At 36.0% G+C, this 21949-nt stretch overlaps 2 protein-coding genes across 2 annotated transcripts in view; both read left to right on the forward strand.

Moving 5' to 3' along the window:
• The window catches only part of LOC103519289 (rho GTPase-activating protein 190), a 28290-nt gene extending 16726 nt beyond the window's left edge, over nt 1-11564 (forward strand). The window contains exons 12-22 of the mRNA XM_008484373.3: nt 509-687; nt 1076-1202; nt 1598-1773; nt 2737-2853; nt 4250-4294; nt 4809-5131; nt 5455-5578; nt 5829-6482; nt 6783-6914; nt 7476-7581; nt 7902-11564. Coding sequence (XP_008482595.1) covers nt 509-687; nt 1076-1202; nt 1598-1773; nt 2737-2853; nt 4250-4294; nt 4809-5131; nt 5455-5578; nt 5829-6482; nt 6783-6914; nt 7476-7581; nt 7902-8100 — 2182 coding nt within the window. The 3' untranslated portion in view covers nt 8101-11564. The remainder of the gene's footprint in view (nt 1-508; nt 688-1075; nt 1203-1597; nt 1774-2736; nt 2854-4249; nt 4295-4808; nt 5132-5454; nt 5579-5828; nt 6483-6782; nt 6915-7475; nt 7582-7901) is intronic.
• A 2435-nt stretch (nt 11565-13999) lies between these two features.
• LOC103519311 (GATA zinc finger domain-containing protein 14-like) overlaps nt 14000-21949 on the forward strand; it is a 28233-nt gene continuing 20283 nt past the window's right edge. The window contains exon 1 of the mRNA XM_026830873.1: nt 14000-14206. The gene's annotated coding sequence lies outside the window, so the exon portion shown is untranslated. The remainder of the gene's footprint in view (nt 14207-21949) is intronic.

The raw sequence follows: 21949 nt of genomic DNA on the forward strand, positions 1-21949 counted from the left end.
ATACATATGTATAAGCTTAACATATCTCTGGGAGCTGTTGCCCCTACAATTTACGCCTAGGTCGCGGAATCCAACCCGCAACCTAGGCGTGGCATGCGTCCCTCCAAGCTAACTAGGCAGGCTTCAAGTTAATTTAAATAAAATGAATAAATAAAATTTTGCTACACATCTTCAGCGCACAAAGGAAGTTTCCCCGTGAGGCCAGCCACTCACTATCAGGTCGACCTGACAGGTACACCTGATCAGGTCCGTCTGTCAGGTCTAACTGACACCTGATGATACACACTATCAGGTAGATCTGACAGGTACACCTCATCAGGTCCGCCTGTCAGATCTATCTGATACCTGATGAGCACACAAACTTTCAGGTAGACCTGATAGGCGAACCTTTTCAGCCATACCTGTCTACCTGATAGTGAATGGGCGACCTTAGACTTTCAAAATCCCGTAGGGGCCTTTTATTTCGCCGCGAGTTCTACAGTTCACCAAAAACGAATTTAATTTCCAGTGCTTTCTCAATGAACATCCCCAACCTGCCGATTCAAATCATGGCTGTTACGGACACGGGCGGTGCAAACGCTTTCTTCAGTAGCGATCTGAGTCATCAGTTGATAACCGAGGGCAACGCCACGGCCGATAGACTGCAAGCTCACTTCATGACGTCCACTTCATCATTCCAGCAGAAATGTGAGTTGGAAAACGGTTTCACTTTTTTTTTCCTCTTTCTTTTAAATACAGATGCTTTATTTAGACTGCCCCTTTTTGCTTTCCCATTGCGAAAGAAATAGCAAAGGTTGAGTGCGAAGGGCATCCGCTCGTACATGAAAGTAAAATTAAATTAAAAATCATTACATGAAAGTAAAATTAAAAATCAAATTAATAAAAATAATGAACTGAACATTAAACAAATTAGGTAGGTACATAGGTAATGATTTTCTTTAACCACGATCGAATAAACTACGGGCTAAAAAATTCCCGGAGGGACGGCCCAGCTTGTTTTCTTAAAAATCGAAATGAACTCGCGGGCCGCACGAAAGGACACCTGTTCTAATAATTCTTTTTTTTATATTTTCAGCTGCATTCTACACACCTTTCTTCAAAGAAGTTTGGGAAAAGAAGCCCGAAATAGAGAGAGCTTTCCACATGGAGGAACCTTCCAATTCTCATCCGAGATATCGAATTAAAATGGGAGCAAGCAATGGGTAAGATTCTGATAATTTTACATAACTTGGAATAGAATAAACCTGCCCTAAGAGGACTGAAATTCATGCCGTATTTATAGGAATTTATTAGGAACATAAGGACATAAAAAAGAATCCATACAACCGATTCTGTGAAAATAGTCTGCTAGGCAAGCATGGCCGGTTAACGATTGGAACTTTGCTACTACTGCTTTTCTAGGCATCTTTTTACGAACTTAGTGTGTACCTATCTTTAATAGATAAAATAAAACAAATACTTATTTATTAAGGATTCCATCCATATTCTCCATCACCATATATAATCTATGGTTTTTGGCTGTGATGTGCAACCAGTCTTGGCTGTCAGCTGCTTTTTTTGTCATTAAATAAATGTTTCTCTCGTTTCTGTGTTTCAGAAGTTACGGTGATATTTACGAAAGGATCCCAGCTGATGCAATGGGCATGAAGGATGTGTATTCTCCTAGCTACTCTCATGAACATCTAGTCGTTAGTGGTTCGGACGACAGTGAGTCCTATTCCCCATTGGACAACGAAGATGTCAAGCTAGGAGATGATTTCAAAATGAAAGGAGGTATGTTCTTGGCTTTTCCCCGTTTGATTTTACCTGATTTAGTGAAGCTTTACCTCTGAAGGTAATGGAAAATAATGCATATTCTTAATGAGATTTGAATAACATGTAAACCTTCGAAGCTTATGCAAAATATTGCATATTTTTATGAGATTTTAATAACATGTATTTGGGGATTTTAACGCAGAATAACACCTTTAAAGTTTTAGAGGCAATCATTACTTTCCATTTTTCTCTTTCGATTGGGGGTTGAAATTTTTGAAAATTACGATGTGGCTAAGTGTCCTACGTTTGATGTGATAATATTCAATCTTCTTTTCTCCAGGTTGGATTACCATTGCGTTTCAGTAACTTAGTCACCTAGATGTGTTCACAATTTTCTTTTCTTTCTATTTATTATTTTCATGCTCTTCAATTTCTTCTTCATTATGTCCCTATTATCTTTCTCATTTCTCGTTTTATTTTCTGGTTTCAGTGAAATTAATTCTTCTTTCTTTTCTCTGTTAATTTAGTCTTTTCTTTTCTCGAATTCTTTTGGTTTTCTTTGTAAGTGTGAGTTGGTAAAAACACATTTTCCAATTTTCGTCGCTTGTAAAATTTGATTTTTGCTGGTCAACCAGTAAACAAACAACATACAATTAGCAGATTAAAGACACAGTGGCAAGATGAGATTTTTTTTTTTTTTTAGAAAAAATAAAATAACACATTTTATGCCGTAAAAATCCGGCCCGACGGACCAAATTGTTAGTCATACTGAATAAAATTATCCGGCCCGAAGGACCAAAAGAAATAGGTACTCTTCTGTTCCCCAATACTTTTTTTTTGTATTATTTTATTGAGGGCCAAATTATCTACTGAAGGTTCTAATACTTCTTATCTGGAGTATAAATAGTTTCTGGAGGCGGTTTTCTTCTCTTCCTAATACTTTTTTTCCTCGTGTATTTGCGTGGGCTTTCCCGTTTATAGGTCTGGAGGTTTACTCGCCTCCTAATACCCCTCCAGAGCCAGCACCGCCGGATCACATCCAACACAACTTTGCTAACGCGTCTCACGGCTCGGAAACCAGTTCTGACGAAATCACATGTAATTTGACTTTCAAAAATAGCTATTTCTCTAGATCTTTTACTTTTTAGCTCGAGCGTTTCAACCCCCCTCTTTTTCGTTCTCTTTTTTGTTTAGTTTGGATGGAACTTAACTATTCTAGCTTAATATCTATTAATAATGCAGTATTTTTTACTCATTTATGCCACTTGCTACTTGGTTCATCCCATCTTTCTTCCCCCTTGCTCCTTTCCATGTATACCTCTGAATTTAGATAATTATCTTCAATTTTGACAAAAAATATGTTGTTTTCAAATGTCGGGAACTTGTCCATTAGGTCATTCTCCCAGAAATAATGTAAAGCCTTTGTTATGTAAACAAAAATTATGTAAAGCCTTTTTTAAGACACTCAAGTTCCATTCAAACAAACGCTTGTGACGTTTTCCCCGTTTTTTCTTGATTTTTATGTTTCAATCACATTTTTGTTTTCTGCACCGGAATGCATTTCTTCACCATTTTCAGCCCCCTGGCCCTAATTTATAACAGACTGACCCTTCCCTGTGTTATTTGCCTATATCATATTATATTATATTATTTTAGAAACATACTCCCTCCTCTTTGAGTTGTTTAGGTTTATCCAATTTCAAGTTAGAGTGGCCATAGAAGCAGATCGGACTAACCCAAGATTTCGTGTTTTTACATGACTGTATAGCTAAGGTTTGGGTATCACTTACCAAGTTACGAGGTACAACTGGTGTAGTTTTCAAATTGGTATTTTCATTTCATTTGAACTAACCCAATTGTTAGTTCCAAAATGCAAACTTTACCTCTTTGTTCCTTGAAAAAATAAGGGTTAGTCCGGTCTGTTTCTTAGCCATTCCATTTGTCCCTTTGATTTCTTTAACAAATTTCTCAAACGCCAACTTTTTACTTTTCCAACTTATTTTAATCATGCTGATATGAACCCGTTTCACCTGTATGTATTTACCCTTATCATACCACGATTGAATGACTAGTTTTTTTTTTTTTTTTTTTTTTTTTTTTTTTTTTTAAAATCTAAAATCTTGCACCTGCAGAGTAAGTTTTTTTCTCGTATGTTTTGTGCATGCTCCAATTTTCATTGTCTTGTTTTGCACACCAGTAGATTTTGCTGATTCTTTCGTTCTAGTTTCCTTGCGTAGTTTATTATCAAATTATCATCATTGTTGAAAAAATCTTACTCCGAAACTCCTGTAAATTCTACGTAAAATTTGTATGAAGTGCCCAAATTTTGGGGTTGACTTAGTAAGAACCACCGTGTTTACACGATTCTTAACTGGTTTAAAAGTGACCAAAATGCTAGCTGGTCTATCCTAGTTGTGTAAATTTATTCAGTAGATAGTCCATTCGTTTTTCTTGATGAGTACTTACAAATGTTTATGTTTCCCTCGGAATGCAGCCGACATGTGTGATTCAAGAGAATCACTTGGTACTCATGATTCAGGTATGATTTCATTTATATTCAAGTCCATGATTTCATTTAAGTTGTCTTTAAATGGTTTCCTATCGTGCCAGGTAACCAGCTAATTGTTAGTGACGTGTACGTCCGCGTAATGTGTTAATCTTCGACTCATGAGTACGAAGCTAGACAAGGTCAATGCTGAAGGTATTTTCTACCACCTTACCCTTCGAGCTCTATCATGGTAAAACTCTCAAATAAATGAGGATAAAATTCCAGCCCTCGGCTGGGATTGAACCCGTACCTTCCTGATTACCAGGCGAGCACCTTAACCACTACACACCACTGAGGCCGTTTTGACCCTTAAGTGCTCGGAGTGCCAATCACGGAACAAATTGTTATTAGATCATGGAACTAGAAAAATATCTTGATAATTAATTATTCCTCTTTCCATTATACCCATACACATCCTATTGCAAGTGTGCCAAAGTGCCATATATGACATAAATAGTGAAAATCGGCGAAAAAATTGATTAAACGAAAACTTCTCTCTTCTCAGGATGGGTGGACGACTCGGTGTTCTCATCGCAGACCACTCAGGAAAACGGCAGCTCATGGGGCGGAGTCAGTAGCAACTACTCCCAGCATGCTTTCACCACAGGCCGGCGAAGACACGGGTCTAGCCGCGTCCAGAACACAACGCACACGATGAATCAGCCGGGCAAGCTGAATATGAAGGACTATTCGCTGGTGAAGGATGCGATAGCGAGGGTCAACCTGGGCGGAACGAAGATGAATAAGTTTCTGTATGGAGGCGGAGGAGGAGGGAATGCGCCGCTCGCCACCCCGGAGAATGTGGACTTGGGATCTGAATATGCACAGGTAAGAATAGAATAGAATGTGCCTCATTTATACTGTTGGGTAAGACTAAAAAGTCCCATTATGCCAACAGTTATGAGTGACAAAAAAATCTAAGTGACTGTTGGCTTAACCTGTGGAAAGATAGATTAAAGATTTTACTTACCTTTTGGAATAGTTATGTTTACTCTTTAAGGGCAGTATAGGTAATGGATTATTAACTAAGAGTTTAAAATGGCTTTCTTTCAGACTGATTATCAGTCGATTACCTCTAATTTGCACTAGGATGGGTAAGTACAGTGCATGATTACATGCTTTCTAATGTTATAAAACGTTCCCTGTTACAGGTGAAAGACGCTCTCACAGACATGTACTATGAAGGGGACTACATGTACACGCCCGTCCAGGACAGTTTAGCCAGCAATACCAAGTCCAAAATTCGACAGAGGAGAGAGAAAGGCAGACCTACGAGTAAGTTTGGTACGAGGATTTACCAACTCAGGATATCCAAATCAATCTCGTATTGAACTCCCGAGATAATCCGCGGTGGTAAACCTCGTCCTTAATCTAATCTTATGACCTCCATGATAGGCATCATTGCGGAGATACTTTTCTCGATTTCTGGAAGGACCAAAAAATTTTTCTTCGGTGGCAGGCAATTACTAGGCGAGGTTTTCTACCACCGAACTTTCGTATTAATAATCCCCTCTCTTATTTGCAGCGTTCTCAGACTCGGACTCGGAATATTCCTCGCTGGACCGTGAGCGTCACCGCAGCTATGACTCCAAGTCCCGCAAGTCCGCCACGCACAAGCGCATGCGCAAGAAACGCTCAGCCATCCCTGTGCCCACCCCGCGCGTCCCTACGTTCAGTGTCCCTCCAGTGTCCGGCGATTACACCTCGGTCACAAACGAGATCAACGATCGCATCAAGAAGAGAAACGGCAGCACCAGTGGCCATCCCAGCCTCCTCAATGAAGACTCGAGTCTAGACGCATCCTCCCTGCACGAAATGATCTCGTCACCGTCTTATCTCATGCAGAAAACGCGCGAAGACGAAAAGTCCGTGCGACGAAAAGAAAAGGAAAAGGCCAAAGCGGAAGAAAAGATCGAGAAGCGACGAATCAAAGAGGAGAAGGTGAAAAAATTAGCGGAAGAGCGCGAGAAGAAGAAGCACAAGAGTAAATCCGCCAAGCCGGGAGCTACACACACTATGGTGTCCTTAGGAGACTTTATACAGCCCGAACATTCCGTGCCACTTATCCTGGAGAAGTGCATTCAGTTTATAGAACACGAGGGCTTGGATTCGGAAGGGATCTATCGAGTCCCGGGCAATCGGGCTCACGTTGATCTCCTGTTTCAGAAATTCGACGAAGGTACGTGCAATCCAATCCGTATATTATATCATTAGTATACATTATGTACTTAGTTTTATTCAAAATCACAATGAGATTCTGGTTACCCCTAGTTAAATGGGGAGCAATAGTCCTACATACTGGACTCCGCACTGGGAAATTTCGTTAGAAAAGCCCCTCATTTCAATGTAATGTAATGCACCCCTAATTAGGAAGATACATAGTAGCTTTTGAGATCTCTTAAAGAACTTTCATTTGAAGAACTGTGAAAATTCTTAACTTTGAAGATTTCACAAATATCACATATCCTCTATGTTTCAGATACAAACACTGACATCAACACACTAGACATACCTGTGAACGCTGTAGCGACTGCATTGAAAGATTTCTTCTCCAAGAAGTTACCTCCACTGTTCACGGAAGAACATATGGCAGAGCTTGAAGATATATCAAGTGAGTACTATGATTCATTCATAAGGGAAAGCACAAAGCTGTTTAAAAAGCTCCACCTTGGAAAAATAAGCTATATTCAATTATGTGACTTTTAATTCAGTCATCATACGAAATTTCTCTTTGGACTAGTTCGGACAATGGCCTCCTACCACACCCGCTGCCAATCCAAGCTAGTCCAAAGAGAAATTTCGTATGATGACTGAATTAAAAGTCACATAATCGAATACAACTATACCTTTTTAATTATATGTACCTTCAATTGACTGCCAATTCAATTTAAAAGATGGCATCTCTTAAGGAATTTATTTGTATAAACATTTACACCCCGTTTTATGAACAAAAATTCTCGCTCTCAAGTCAGATTGCAACAAATTTTGGCCAATCAAATATTTGAAATTGATGCTTCAGTGCAGCTTGAGAACCAATATTTTGTGAATAATCATTTTTTTTACTTTTATATCTAGTAATAACCACTCGCTCTTGAACTTCTAACTGAGCCTAAATATTATTTCCAAGTAGTCTAGAAATGGTTTAATTTTAACGTAGAATTTTTCGTTTCAGTACGAGGTGATAGAAGCTGCAGGCTACTAGCTTTGAGAGCCTTATTGAAAAAGTTACCTCCTGCCAATTTTGAAGTCTTGAAGTTTGTTTTTCATCATTTAGTGAGGTAAGTATTTTGGCTGGGAGACCCTAAACAGGGAGTAGGCCACAGAAGAAACCAGCCTGAAACTCCCTTGTTAAAGAAGTAGCTAAAGTTGAGCGCGAATGGCATCCACTCATAAAATTTTATAGCCAAACCCAAAATATGTCAGCCCAAAAGCAATCACCCTAGGGCTGATTGAGAGGCTGACGAAAAACGCAGACCCCTCTTATTTGTAATTTGTTTTATCGCTTGTAACCAGGAAAGAGTTTGGGTTAGTAGTAATTACATTACAATTATCAAATCAAAAGCAAATAATAATATATTTTTTTTTTTTTACTTTCCAGGGTTGCCGAAAATTGTAAATTAAACTCTATGGACTCGAAAAATTTAGCAATATGCTGGTGGCCAACCTTACTGCCAATAGAATTCAGCGATATGGGCAAATTTGAGCAGCTGAGGCCTCATCTCGAAGACATTGTGCAAACCATGATCGACCAGTATCCTTTCTTGTTCTGTGGGGAGGAAGCTTTCGTCATGGTTTAGTAGTTTTGTTTAGAACTCGAACACTGATTCATGTTTCGGGAAATGTCGATTTGTGTGTGTCAGGGTAGAAGCCCGCCTGAAATTTAAGCAGTCGTATTATGTATTTAGGGTAAATGCCCGACTGAAATCTGAGCGGTTTCAGCCACTATTTAATATTAAAACTACCATGAAACAAATTTCTTCCTCTGATGAAGTGTTTGTCACGTATATGACGGTATATGCCTGGTTTCACAGTCCGGTGATTATAGCACCCTAACTAAAAGAGAAACATGAAATATAACAGATATTATGGTCCCTAAAACGACACGATTACTTGGAGGGATGTCAAAGAGATTGTTCAAATACCTAAAGTGTTTAGGTACCCCTTTTAAAACGAGAAGTCAGCAAATTCATTAGGAGCTAACAAAGGGTTTAAGTATGATCAGCTATTCGATAACTTTCTCATTCTTTTTCAATCCCCTGATGCTTAATAATTATTTAGTTGTTAAGGGACTGTGAAACCAATCATTATTCATATGAATTAGGGGTAATGATAATGTGTAAAATCATCGTACATTTCTATGTCAGTTAAGCTTTGTATTTACTCTCGCTAGATGTTTAGTTCTGAAAACTTAGTCAACCAAGTGTTAATAATGCTTCTGGTAGATTTATGTGTTTTTAAAAACCTCCTCTGCTCCAAGTAAAATTTAGTTCCAACTATAGCAACATAATTTAGATATTTCGGATTGCTGGACAAGTCATGTTCGAGTTTAAATGATTCTGCCAAAATTTATATATCTAAATCTTTTTTTATTTATACAACCAAACATTTATATACTTATTTTTTACATAGTCTCTATTCTTGGTTAAAATACTTCAATTTTTTCTATATATTTAAATATTATCGATAATATTACGTGCATTTTGCTTTTTTCTCATGTTCGATGTTCCCCTCCCCACACTTTTTTTTTACAAATAGATTTTTTATTAAAAATTATACATGTATTGTAACCAACACAGGCGAAAGAATATAGGATGTTGAGATTTTATTAAGACTTGGAATAGAAAAAAAAGCTTTTGACATTATGAGTAAAAATTATAATAAAGATAATTTATTGTTTATTTAAATCAAAAATGAACATGTGCTGAAATAAATTGCTCCTTGAGTAATATTTTGTAGAAATCAAGCAGTCCGTCCTAAAAAGTTGTCTACATAATATTACCGATAAACTGACAGTAAGAATGAAGTGTTAAGATCATTTTCTGATTGATATAAATTTGGAATTTTGTGTATTTTGCACTGAACTTGTGTTTCACTGTTTGAGAAAGTACAGTGGCCTTAACCTTGTAAATTAAAACTTAGGATATTATGTTTTCACGCGATGACGTTCATTACAAATTTATTATTATCTTCGTATCTGGTTTTTACTATTTTTCCGAACCTCTTCTTGTGACAACGAAATAGAATCTCTTTTGACATAAAATTTGAAATCTTTTGCAACTTGATACTTTTTTCTAAAAGAAATGACGATGTGTGATCCGTTTAATTAAAATTGATGTAAATTTTCCTCTTTTGTAAAAATGCAAATTTGATAAGAATAGTAAATATTGATATTATTTAATTATTTAGGTACTAATATCTTAAATCTAGTCAAAAAATTGATCAATTAAACTTTGTGATGTATTTTTCTTTTTCCTTACAGCCTCTGTGGCCCTATTTATTATTATTTTCCTGTATCCTTTTGTTGAGGTTTTAATAGGAAGCTTGTAAAAAGTTCAACTGTAGGGAATGAAAACAATATTCATATTTCCCAAGTAATAAATGAAATAACTCATGTATTATAATATTATATGACTAAGCTGATATGCTTTCGAAATGACGCTCATGATAAATTCAAGTCTGATTGCACTTTGTTAGAAATGGCACTAAAATCTTAGGAAAAATATGGACAGGCAAAGTATAACATTTCATCCTCAAGTTAGGTGAGATTTGAAATGTTCATCTTGTTCTATTGGATGTAAATCAAGAATCTTGATATAAATTAGCATTCATAATCATAAGGCCTTGTGCAATAGGTAATAGTGATTCGCCAATTTCAATTTTATTTTAAATTCTTTCTCAGCCTCTATGGGTGATTGGGTATGCTACCATAGATATTCAGTAAACATGCTTACTTGGGCTTGGTTCTAGCACTCATAATACTTTCATTACACAATGTGGTTCGAAAGTCTTTTCTTGATTTCACATAGCTCGATGTTATCTGGCAACCCTTTTGAAATCGGGGAAATACTTTTAAAGCACTCTGTGTTATATTTGAAGTAAAAATTTAATAAAATAACACAAACACATCACTAGCCTTATCTTTCATGCTCAAAATTTTACCAATTTTTAAGGAAAGTACTACGACTTAAACATTTTAAACTTAAACATAACAACATTTTAGCACTAAAAATGTACATTTCAAATAAAAGACACAACATAAATGACAAGTAGATTAGTCTGCATCACATTTTCATTGTATCTTAATACTAGGTATATTATTCTTAAACCCAAACAATAAATTTAAAATAGAAAAATACTTAATACTAACTTAATGATGCTTGAACAGATAAGATGTATTTGCAACAAATAATTTAGAATATTGAGCAATACCGACTCATTGTTAAAGAAATTTCTTTTCAATACAAGAGCTAGGTTTTCTTTAGTTTCTATAAACTCGACTTCGACATTAGGTATCGGTCAAATCTAAACAATATTTATTTTAGCTTGTGTTCTCCGCTTTTTGTGTTGTTTTTACGGCCTCTTTCCAGATAATAATCCAATGGTTATGATCTCATTAGATAGAAAGTATTAATTAGTATTTTCATTATTAAAAAGAGTTTTCTTTTTATTTCACTGTGTAGAAGGTAGAAGCTAAATTTAAAGGTTTTATGTCTCTTTTTTTACAAAAGGTGTGTACATATTTTTTGTTGACATTTCGGAAGATTAAAACATATTTTTTACTGTTTTTTGTTCGTTTGTTTCTATCTAAAGAACTAAGGGGATTTTACGTAAACGTTTCTTCTCTTATTTCCTGAAAGTTTATGAAAACTTGTGTTTTCTTGGTTGAGCTATACTATCTCTCGTATTGAGTGTGAATCGGTATCAAATTAACTATTCTTCATGCATTCTATTGTAATAGTGTGTCTGCTTGATGAGCCCGATTTTTTCATCCGTGTTTTTGTAGTACACACAAGTTGGCTCACACATGACGCGAAAAACATTCCTTCTCTCTTTTCTTATATTTTGTACAAAAAATCCATTTGAATGAGATTTGACAGAAATGGTATTTAATGAGGCATTCTGTAAAATACATCGAAAGCTTATTTGTTATATTGTTTGTCTGTCTGTACCTTCATAAGAAGTGTAGGTACTTTTTTTTTGTCATAAATTTACCTCAAACCGCTTTTGAATTCTAATCTAACTAAGATTCGTTTATTGGGATATATTATACTGTGGATTAATTTGATCTGTTAGGTCCAAGGCTGAAGTAACTTTTTTTTTCTATAAAAAATCGTTTGGGATTTTTCATCGCTAACAGTGATTTTCTTGGAAGAAAGGATTTAACTTTTTCTCTCTATGACTAAACAGATTATTCTATTCATTTGTTTATTGTTAAAACTCAAAGGAAAATATTAATTTTTTGTTTATTCTCTTTTTCTCGATAAAAATATTTTGAAAAAAATCTTCAATAAGTTTTCACAGTGTACTTTTTTTCTAAAAAAAAAAAAAATAGGTATATAAAAAAAATTATATCTAGTAAAATTTATTAATATAAAATAAATGTGAAATGTTTGTATTATTTTGCTCAGATCTAACGTACAAAAATATTTACCTCCATTCATTTGAGCGTAAATGTCCTCAATCCTGGGTATAGGATAATTAAAATCCTTGATAGCCTGGTTCACTGTTACCTTATAGTCAGCACAGATACGCACACTTCTTTTACATCGAGGTTAATTTATTTTCTATATCTTTATAATTTTCCTGGTGAGATGTGTCAGTCATAGTGTTGTATACATCTTCCCATGTATATTGACGGTCGATTATGAGAACCATACATCATAGACCCTTTAATTTCTAGTAGGGCACCCATAGTAGAAAGATCGTTGTTTCTTGCACCTTGAGGTACAGGTAATCTCCCTCAGATAAAACGTTTTATGGAGACAGCTAAGAACCAGTCTGCTGATATCAGCTTTTTGCTGATAAAAACCGTGGGTCTTTTGCTATTCCGTGGTGATAACGTTTCCAACCAAATCAGCATATTGGTTTGATCATTCGCCGTGAAAAGGAAATCCTTTTCACTTCCAAAAACAAAGTCTACTGCCTTTTTACTTTGGCCTAAAATTTCTAAATTCTTTTCAAGAGTTTATCCTAATTTAAATGGAAATTCCTACTTACTCTCATGTTAACGTCACCTATCCAGATAATCATTAGTTCATGACACTCGTTATATTCTTCAGTTTCAGTATTCCATAGGATTCAGTTCTATGGGAATCATAAAAAATAGTATCTAGCACCTCGTCTATCGCCTCAAAGCTAGGTTACCTCTGTTGTGGAGTAAAAAGGCTTGATGATGAATTGTTATGAATGAAAAGAAAGAACAGTTTATAATTTATTCCCTCCACAATCTAGCATATTCACCCTAGTGTAATGTATTACTCTACCACAGGGACCATAACCCTAGGTGCGAGAGTGCTAGACCCTATCAACACAGGATGTCTCGAAAAGGATCTCTGCTAGATCGATTAATAGTGGATCTAGAGATCATCCGGGACTATCGGTGAATCTTACTGTTTAAAATATCTACTCGAAGGTCAATGAACTTATAGAACTCACTCGGAAAAAAGGCCAAACATCTTGACTAATTCAAGGAGGCACTTGGTAATGCTGTGGTACCCACAAAGTTTGACAATAAAATAAATGAGGGAATACGTTCTTTGTACTTTTTTTCCATGTATAACAATAAAATTTTACATATTTATTTCAAAGTACGGGGACCCCAAAATCTAGTGCAGTATAAAGGGAACAAAATTTCAATTTATTGACCATAAAATTTCCTCCTCAGTTTGGAATTGAAAGCCCCTCTCGTTCACCAGAAGAATGCCACTTTGGCTACAGCGCCAGCGCTACAGAGAAGACTAAACAGAGTTAATATTAAATAAACTATATTTAAATGTTAGTCACTGAAGGTCGCAATGAAGGCTTGTCATGAAAATGGTTTTTCTTGCTGATGGGTAAGTTTTCCACGGCATATTTTGTCATTAATTTACGCAGTCAACTCACGCGTGGACCGATGTATGATTCTGCAGAAGTTTATGAAAGTGGAAAAATCACGAGACGAGAAATTTCTCGTCTTGTCTCGCGTGTAATAAATACTCTTTTTCACCACTAGAAACATCATTATTCAAGATTAATTACTAGAAACACTGAATTTCTAAATGCCTCGGTAGATAATAATAGGTACCTACTAAACCCACTATAATACCACAAGAATCCGTTTTTCTAATAAATTACCTTAGTAATAGAAAGTAAAAACTCCTCTTAGTAGAAATAAGTATATTCCTTTTTCTAGAACAGTAGGAACACGAATTTTCCAGACCCACTAAAAATAAGGATTTTCTAGAACACCTACCACAAGAATACGATTTTCTAAAATAATAATAATAAACTCGTAGTAGAAACATCTTTTTTTCTAGAACAGTAGAAACACGAATTTTCCAGACCTACTAGAAAGCAAGGATCTTCTAGAATACCCTACCCGAAACATGTGAACATGTGTTGGTCATTTCTAAGCACCCTGTGGTGTAGACTCATGCCCGAGCCTAACACATGTTTAGGGGAGCCTGTACTGATATCCTGTGCACTTGTGCAGTACCGTGGTTCAGGTGTTACAGTGATACGCTGTGCCATTGATACCCTCTTCTTTCTTGTCAGTATACGAGTATACGTGAACAATACGTCTAGTTAATATTTAAATTGACCTATTGTACGTTTTTTTCAGTGGTTTATTCTTCTTTTTTTTCGGTGTTTTTTCTCCGTGTTTAAAAGAGAGTAGAAATTTTTAAGTAGCCAAGACTTAACGAGGTATGTTTTAATTTTTAATTACCTAAACTAAGTACCTACATACCTACTTCATTTTTTTTTTTTTTTTTTTTTTTTTTATTTGGGTTTAATTTTCCTAGTCAGGATTATCAGGCATACTAAGGCAAGATACTAAACATAGCAAGATAAGTGACAAATTACCTATTCGTAACTCAAGTTTAAAACGTTTGAAAGTGATTTTGAAATTAATAACTAATAGATAAATAATTTTACCTATTAAATTTTGTAGATACGCGTAATTTTCACGAAAGTTTTTCTGCTTTAACTCTCTTCGAAGTTCAACCGTTTACACTTTGGTAAGTTAAAGATCAGCCCGCGATAGAACTTTCATTGGTGAAATTAACGAAAAAATTGGACGCTTCATTACTACATACTTTTGTGTATTGGAGATATTGATATGATAGGTACCTACTAGGTACTTGAAAACATCGTAAAATTCTTTCAAAGATCTTTTGATAATGTGTACTTACTACAGTACTACCTTTCATCTTCATTTTCGATCCATTACTTAGCTACGAGTATTTTTATTATTATTATTATTATTATTATTATTATTATTATTATTAGTTTTAATTTATGCTTTTCAAGTTAAATTTTCATTTTAAACCCTTCAAAATTCCCTAGTTTCATAGACGTAGAATAATAAGATAATGTTAGGTAACTACCACTAGGAACGGTGGAAATTATGGCTATCCTGTTACAAATGATTATGTTGACAAAATAATTTGATATCCGTCTACCTAACCTCACCCACTAAAATATCGTCTGTGTTGGATTTTGTTTATAAGCTCACAATAGGTAAACCAAAACAAACCACGATTTGAACTTTAAACTGTGTCAAGTGTACAAATAATTGTAGCAAAAAATTCTCAAGTTTATGTGTCTATTAAGTGCGTATTCAATGAAAGATTTTTTGTGTTGGTTTGTGTAAACGTGTGGACGTGTGTCACTTGGTTTGTGTAAATAGTGTACATATAAATATTTAAATCGACCATTGTGCGCTAGCCTATCGCGTAGTGACCTATACCAAATAATTCGCCTTTTTTTCGCTGAAATTTTGACATCCGAGATTACCCAGAAAGAAGGCCTCAAGCGGTCACTCTAAAGCTGATTGAGAGCCCGACGACAAACGCCGACCCCATCTGAACATGGGAAAAGGCGAAGAAAAAGATTAAATATTATTGTTATTGTCATTTCTCTGTACAATGTTTCATTTTTCTCTGATTCAGATAAGTCTGAGCCAGTTGGTCTGCAGAGGGTGCCTTCGAATCGAAGTCTGTGAAGAACATCAAATAATCCATTTCATCTTGGGTCAAACTTTTGGCCTGTTTGAGTCTAGGCAGGGGACTTGTGGGCGGTTTAGATCGTCGATGTAGTGGCTTTCCAATCTGGAAACAGGATAACAGAAACACAATTAGGTACTTATTACTTGCCATATTATAGTTGGTTTGTGTAAACGTGTGGACGTGTGTCACTTTTGGTTTGTGTAAATAGTGTACATATAAATATTTAAATCGACCATAGTGCGCTAGCCTATCGCGTAGTGACCTATACCAAATAATTCGCCTTTTTTTCGCTGAAATTTTGACATCCGAGATTACCCAGAAAGAAGAAGCAAAGAAGCCCAAAATTGAAATTTAATCCCGGAATAAACTAAATTTTGCTCCATTCTTTCGTGTAATTTTGTAATTTTATCATCAACCTTCGGACAATATCAATTGTTTACATTATACTCGGTGACTTCGTGTGTAAATTTCACCTATCTCTGAGCATAACTCCAATACATGCGAAAAATATAAACATTAGTGTCATTGTAGGTACTCCGTGTTCGTGTAAAGACGGCCAACACAAAATGTCAACAACACCAAATCGACAACTTAATGGTACAACCTATTATGAAGTATCGCCGGAGAAGAAACATGACACTAGCTCTCCAAATAAATATAGACCGTTTTTACTAGAACCAGATGAGCAAGATCTTTTTAACCAAATAAAAACGCTTGTTTCCACTCCTGGGAATATCACTAGTTTTGAAATTCATGTATCCTTAATGGAGTTGATCACAACAACATTCCTTAAGTTGTCTCATAACTACACCATCATTGAAAATATAAAACTAGAGAAAGAAGTCTTGGAAAAAGCTATTGATGAGAAAAACTCAATATACCTAGCAATAAAATCCAAGGTGGAGGAGAAAAAGATTAGAATAAATAATTTATTGGAGACGGCCACCTCTAACGAAACATTAGCAAACAACACCATTGCAAAGATGAAAGAGAGAATCAATCATCTGTTGGAAAAGGAGCAGGAACTGACAATGGAGATCAAAAGAAAAACTCAGGAGGCCTCAGATTGTCTTGAAAAAATAAAGGAACTTGAGAAGAAGAACCGAACATCTGAGGAAGCAAACAAGGAGATGAAACAAAAAATCAGCGAACTGAGTGCTGATAGTCTAAAGAAACAGAATATTATGACAGAACTTGAAGCGAAATTGAACCTTCTACAGACTGGAAAGGATGAGAAAACCAAAAATCAGTCGGCGAACAAAGAAGCGGAAAAAAGCAAAAATACGTATGAAAATAGAAACGAAGATTCAGATGATACTCTGTTTTACATTACACCCGAAATCTGCATTGCTAACGACAAGAAGCTACAGGAGGAATTGGAAGAAGCAATGATAATAAACAATAACAAAAAAAAGCAAACAGAGATGAAGGCCGAGGGGAAAACTACTAAGACTAACAAAAAACAGAAAAGAGTACAAATTGAGGCAGACGATATAACACCCTGTGACGATAGCCGAAACAAAATATCCCAACTTGAGCTAATTGTCAAAAGTAACAGCTCAAAGATCGACACTATTATAAAAAATATGGAAGATAATAAAGCACCCAGACATTCGAAACCAAAAACGACAAAAACTGCCGATACTTACCATTTAAACAAAAATGAGAAACCTCAGTGCATTATGATAGGTGACTCACATCTGAGATACCTACAAGACGAATTGCGCAAAAACTTGGACTTACCTTCACAGTTTGAGTTAAAAACGATCTTGAAACCAGATTCCAGAATCCAAGAAGTCATCCAAACAATTCCGAAAAACATCAACAAAGAGGACATTTTGATCATATCAGGAGGCTCATACGATCTATTCCACACACAAATAGGAGACATAAAGAAATCAATCAGTGACGTAGCTGCATTAAGCTGCAAAATTGTGTTAATATCAATACCACCGTGCGCTGATCCTAAATGGAATAGAAATATAATCAAACTCAACACCCTAATCAAGCACCATTCCTCTCAATACCCAAACATTTCGATTATTAACACCCACGCATTCATAAAACCATACCATATAGCAAAGGATGGATACCATGTTGGCAGAAAGGGGAAAGTTTGGATCAGCTTGAAAATTGCAAACATACTTGAAGGAAAACCTGCCACATCTGAGAAAACAAAACATGATACAGGAACATCCAAACAAGATCAAAAACTGAAAAACTCAACTCAAACTGAATACAAAAGTGGTACTAACAACAACAACGTTACTAAAAAAGGTGATAATGAAAGAAGTCACAAACTTTCAAATCCCCGACAAAACAACACACTGGGAAAAGATCATGAAAGCACCAAAGGAACCACCAAAATAACAACCCCAGATATTAACTACAGCAAAGTAATGGGAGAAAAACTCTGTCAAGTAAACTCAACGCAATCCCAACTATCTACCACCCCTGTTATTTCAGAAGGAGACACCACCGGAACATTTACAGCAACGCCAGCATTTCCATTGTTTACGCCAACAACAATGCAACTACCATCTCAACCATTACCTACCTCACCATATACATTGACACCGCAGTATGGTTACTGGAATCCACTGACCTTGATCCAGCCCCCTCAACCCCAACCTTTTCCAGGTCAGCAGGCCGTACCATACCATTTTTTATACCATATGACGAATCTCACGAGAGGATATCCAGCACTCTGACAAAACAGCGTCTCTCGCCCCCCGATGTGAACCGTGGTAACTATGCAAACAAAAGATTTATCCGGAAAAAATGCTCAAAGCGTATGATAGGATCACGCAATACCAAATACTCGGGCTCTATCAGCATAATGCATCAAAACATACAAACTCTCAACAATAAAGATTCGCTAATAGAGGTATTTTTATCAGAGGTACTAATCGAGCACTCAGTTGAGGTCGAGATGCTCTGTATGAGCGAGACCAGACTGAGTGAAACAGAAATGAAAAACATTAACCTGGAAGGCTTTTCTCTCATGAGTTGCTACAAGCGAGACACCATGGAGGGAGGTGGGGTCGCGATATTTGTGAGGGATTCTCTCTTATCAGACTTTGAGGAACTTAAACTAAAAACACAGCCTTGCGACTTACACTTTGAATTCTGTGCAGTAGAAAACAAAAAATCAAACTCGGTATTCATATGTGTGATTACTACTTCTTCCTTATACTATACTAAGGTTCAGGGTTGAGTGGTAGAGATTGCCCTAGGCAATAATTGGCCCTTTTTCGAAATTATTCAATTTTGCACATGATTAATTGATTATTTAAACCAATGAAGAGTCTTCTTCACGTGGTTCCGGATTGGTAAAAATAAATGAAAATAAATTAGAGCTTTATCTTTATTTATCCAACTAAAGCTAATACTCGTATTCCCGCTTCTTCAAAATTGATTCTTGTAGTGGACTTACATGTAACCTCTATAACGTAGTATTCACAATGTTCACATGTGTGAGATGAGGAAAATGAGAAATGGTCTGCAGAATACGAGGGTCATTATAAAACACCGAAGAGGGGGGTTGATATCGCCCTTTCTTTACCCGGAAGGGCAGCTGCGGTTCTACTCACTTTTATAACATTATTAGTCCTAATCATTTACCTACGTAATCATTTTATCGCAGATAAATACCTCAAGTCTAACTGTTAAATTACATACGTTATGAGTTGGTGGACCCCATTTAAGTGCTCTGGAGTTAATCTTTAAGTATTTGCTTGGCCACATAGGTAATAATCTAATATAATAATAGACCTCCAAAGGTTAGGCGGTAGAAAATAATTTCCCTTGGATGTCGTGTCGCCTTCCGCGAAACTTGTACCTAACTACCTAGTCGTCTTGGAAGAAGAAGAAGAAGAAGAAGAAGAAGAAGAAGAAGAAGAAGAAGAAGAAGAAGAAGAAGAAGAAGAAGATATGAAAAGTTATTTTGCAATCGTAGCTCTTCTCTACATTTTTCCTCCTTGAGGGTCAAAAGATCTCACGTCGTACCTCCCTGTGGCGACCGTCTTGGATTTTCCTTCCTTGAAATAATTACCTAGTTATTCCAGTTAATTACTATGAGCTCATGATGATGCTGCAGATTAAGATGTAGGAATTGACTAAGTGGTTAGGGAAACAACAATTTATTGAAGACGTGCTTGCCAGTACCTACGGATTGCCAAACGAGACAGCAGCATATTTTTCATGTGGAATCACAACTGCTCTATCCGTAAATATCCGTAATACGGCTAAGTCCCAGATTCTAATTCAGTTAGGATTCTAAAAATAAGCGTACTCTGATCAAATAACTTTGGTATCTAAGTGTACGGTAGTGAGGGATTGCCAAACGACACAGCAGCATATTTTTCATGTGGAATCACAACTGCCTATCCGTAAATATCCGTAATACGGCTAAGTCCCAGATTCTAATTCAGTTAGGATTCTAAAAATTATAAGCGTACTCTGATCAAATAACTTTGGTATCTAAGTGTACGGTAGTGAGCCAGGCCAAGTTCTAGTAAGTTTTCTCATCCCCGATGCTAACTCTCAAGAAAGACCTTTGTAATTTGTTATCTAATACATTACCTATGAGAGTTCAGGACCACATTCTAAAGCTCAATCAAATGATTAACAAGAAGGTACATAGTTAAAAGTATCCTGAAAATTTTCGTCTTGAGAAAAAAATCGCACATTATACCTACCTACCTTCCTGGTACTATGGAAGATACTGGTAGTATTAGGTAGGTAGAAAACTACTAAGCTTAGGTGTACCTATCTATATTTGTATCAGTAGTTGAGCATTCCCATGCAAAACAAAAACAATAATAGTAAAAAACAGATTGGAGATGACTCTTTAGGATAAGAAGAAAGAACAGCAATGGTCGTATTCATTGAAAATGACTTGTAACTTGTATTGTCCGTAATCTTAAATCTTCTAACGTCAGATGTACTCTGACTCCATCAGCCGTCAGTCAGACTTGATAGAAGTTATTCAAGGTAGACTTTGTGTATCTTGGGACTTTCATGTATCTTGGGATGAGTTAATCTTCTGGATGCTTTGGGGTGGACCGTTGCTGCTTTTAAGATGAAACCCTATTTCTTGTGAATTTGAATTTATACAGGAGACAAAATGGTTTATATCATGATACCATGATACACTATGATACTAGTGTGTTTTACAACATTTGGTTTCCAGCCAACGTACCCAAATCTCAGGTCTGATGTCAGAGTAACCCGTAGTCTTTTGTTATGTTCTCAAGTGATAGGGTCTTTTATCTTGTGTAAACAATACCAATACCTATAAAATAAAATATCACAACATCCTCAATATGGTACCAGTCAAATGAAGTGATGACATTTTGGAGTTCTGGGGATCTGGATTGTTATGGCATCTCCCATTCTTTTCTTACGCCCGCGCTAAGGTGTCCGTTTTAGGTGACCCTGAGATGTCTCGAATTATGAAGTAGAAATATTTATTAGTGGGTCTCTATGCCAGCTTGGAGCTCTTCAAAAGAATGTTTGAAGATGAGGATATGGATTTTGGCCCCGGGCTGTACTGTGGTTTATAGGGTGACTTGTTCAAAAAAGTTGGTATTTACTTATTTAGTTAATATTTAAAAGTTAGTATAATGAAAAAAAAAGTTAGTGTAAGTAAGTATAATGATTATTAAGACTCGAACTTAAATCTTGTGTTTTAAGAAGTCTTCAGGGTACTCGTGCTTACATAGAAAGAACTTGGGGTTTAGTATCCAACCCCACAAAAACACAAATGTGAAAAAAAGGCCAAGTTCCTATCCAAAAATGTTGGCCTAAAAAAGTGGTGAGATCAGAAAATCAAGGCCAAGTCAGCATTTCCAGTTTTTCGTGTCTGCTGAAAATGCTGAATCTCAATTCCTTCAACCTACTCTCCATTTCATTTGTATTGCACTTAAGTTCCTTTGCAAGATGGCGAGTAAATAAATTTTGTTTTTGTTTTGTTTTTTTTTTTTTTTGTTTTTTTTTTCTTTTTTTTTAAGTACTCGTAGGTACATACCTAAGTTGTTACCTACCTAATTGTTTCCACAAACTTTCCTTCAAGTCTAAACCTTGCCTATCATAACATGTGGAAGCATAACAAAGTAACATGATTCATGATCAATACCAATACGTACATGATCTACTTATTCTACTATTTATCTACTCAAACACATTAGTCTGCAATAGAAATAGACAGTCTTGAACTCTTGACGTTGTTGCAATTTTGCCATGAATTGACTAAAAATACTAGCAGTTGAGATACGAGTAGCCTAGATTTGTATTTCCATTGAAAAGAAATCAGCGTCGAGAATTTTATCTGTAGTAGGAAGTGACTTACACGATCTTCTTATCCTTGATATGTATATGGTGATGATAAATTGGCTCAGATTAGAAATTATTTCACCGGTATTACCCGTCAGTTCAG

This window comes from Diaphorina citri, unplaced genomic scaffold, assembly GCF_000475195.1.
Source record: "Diaphorina citri unplaced genomic scaffold, Diaci psyllid genome assembly version 1.1 scaffold64, whole genome shotgun sequence".
Classification (NCBI taxonomy): domain Eukaryota; kingdom Metazoa; phylum Arthropoda; class Insecta; order Hemiptera; family Psyllidae; genus Diaphorina; species Diaphorina citri.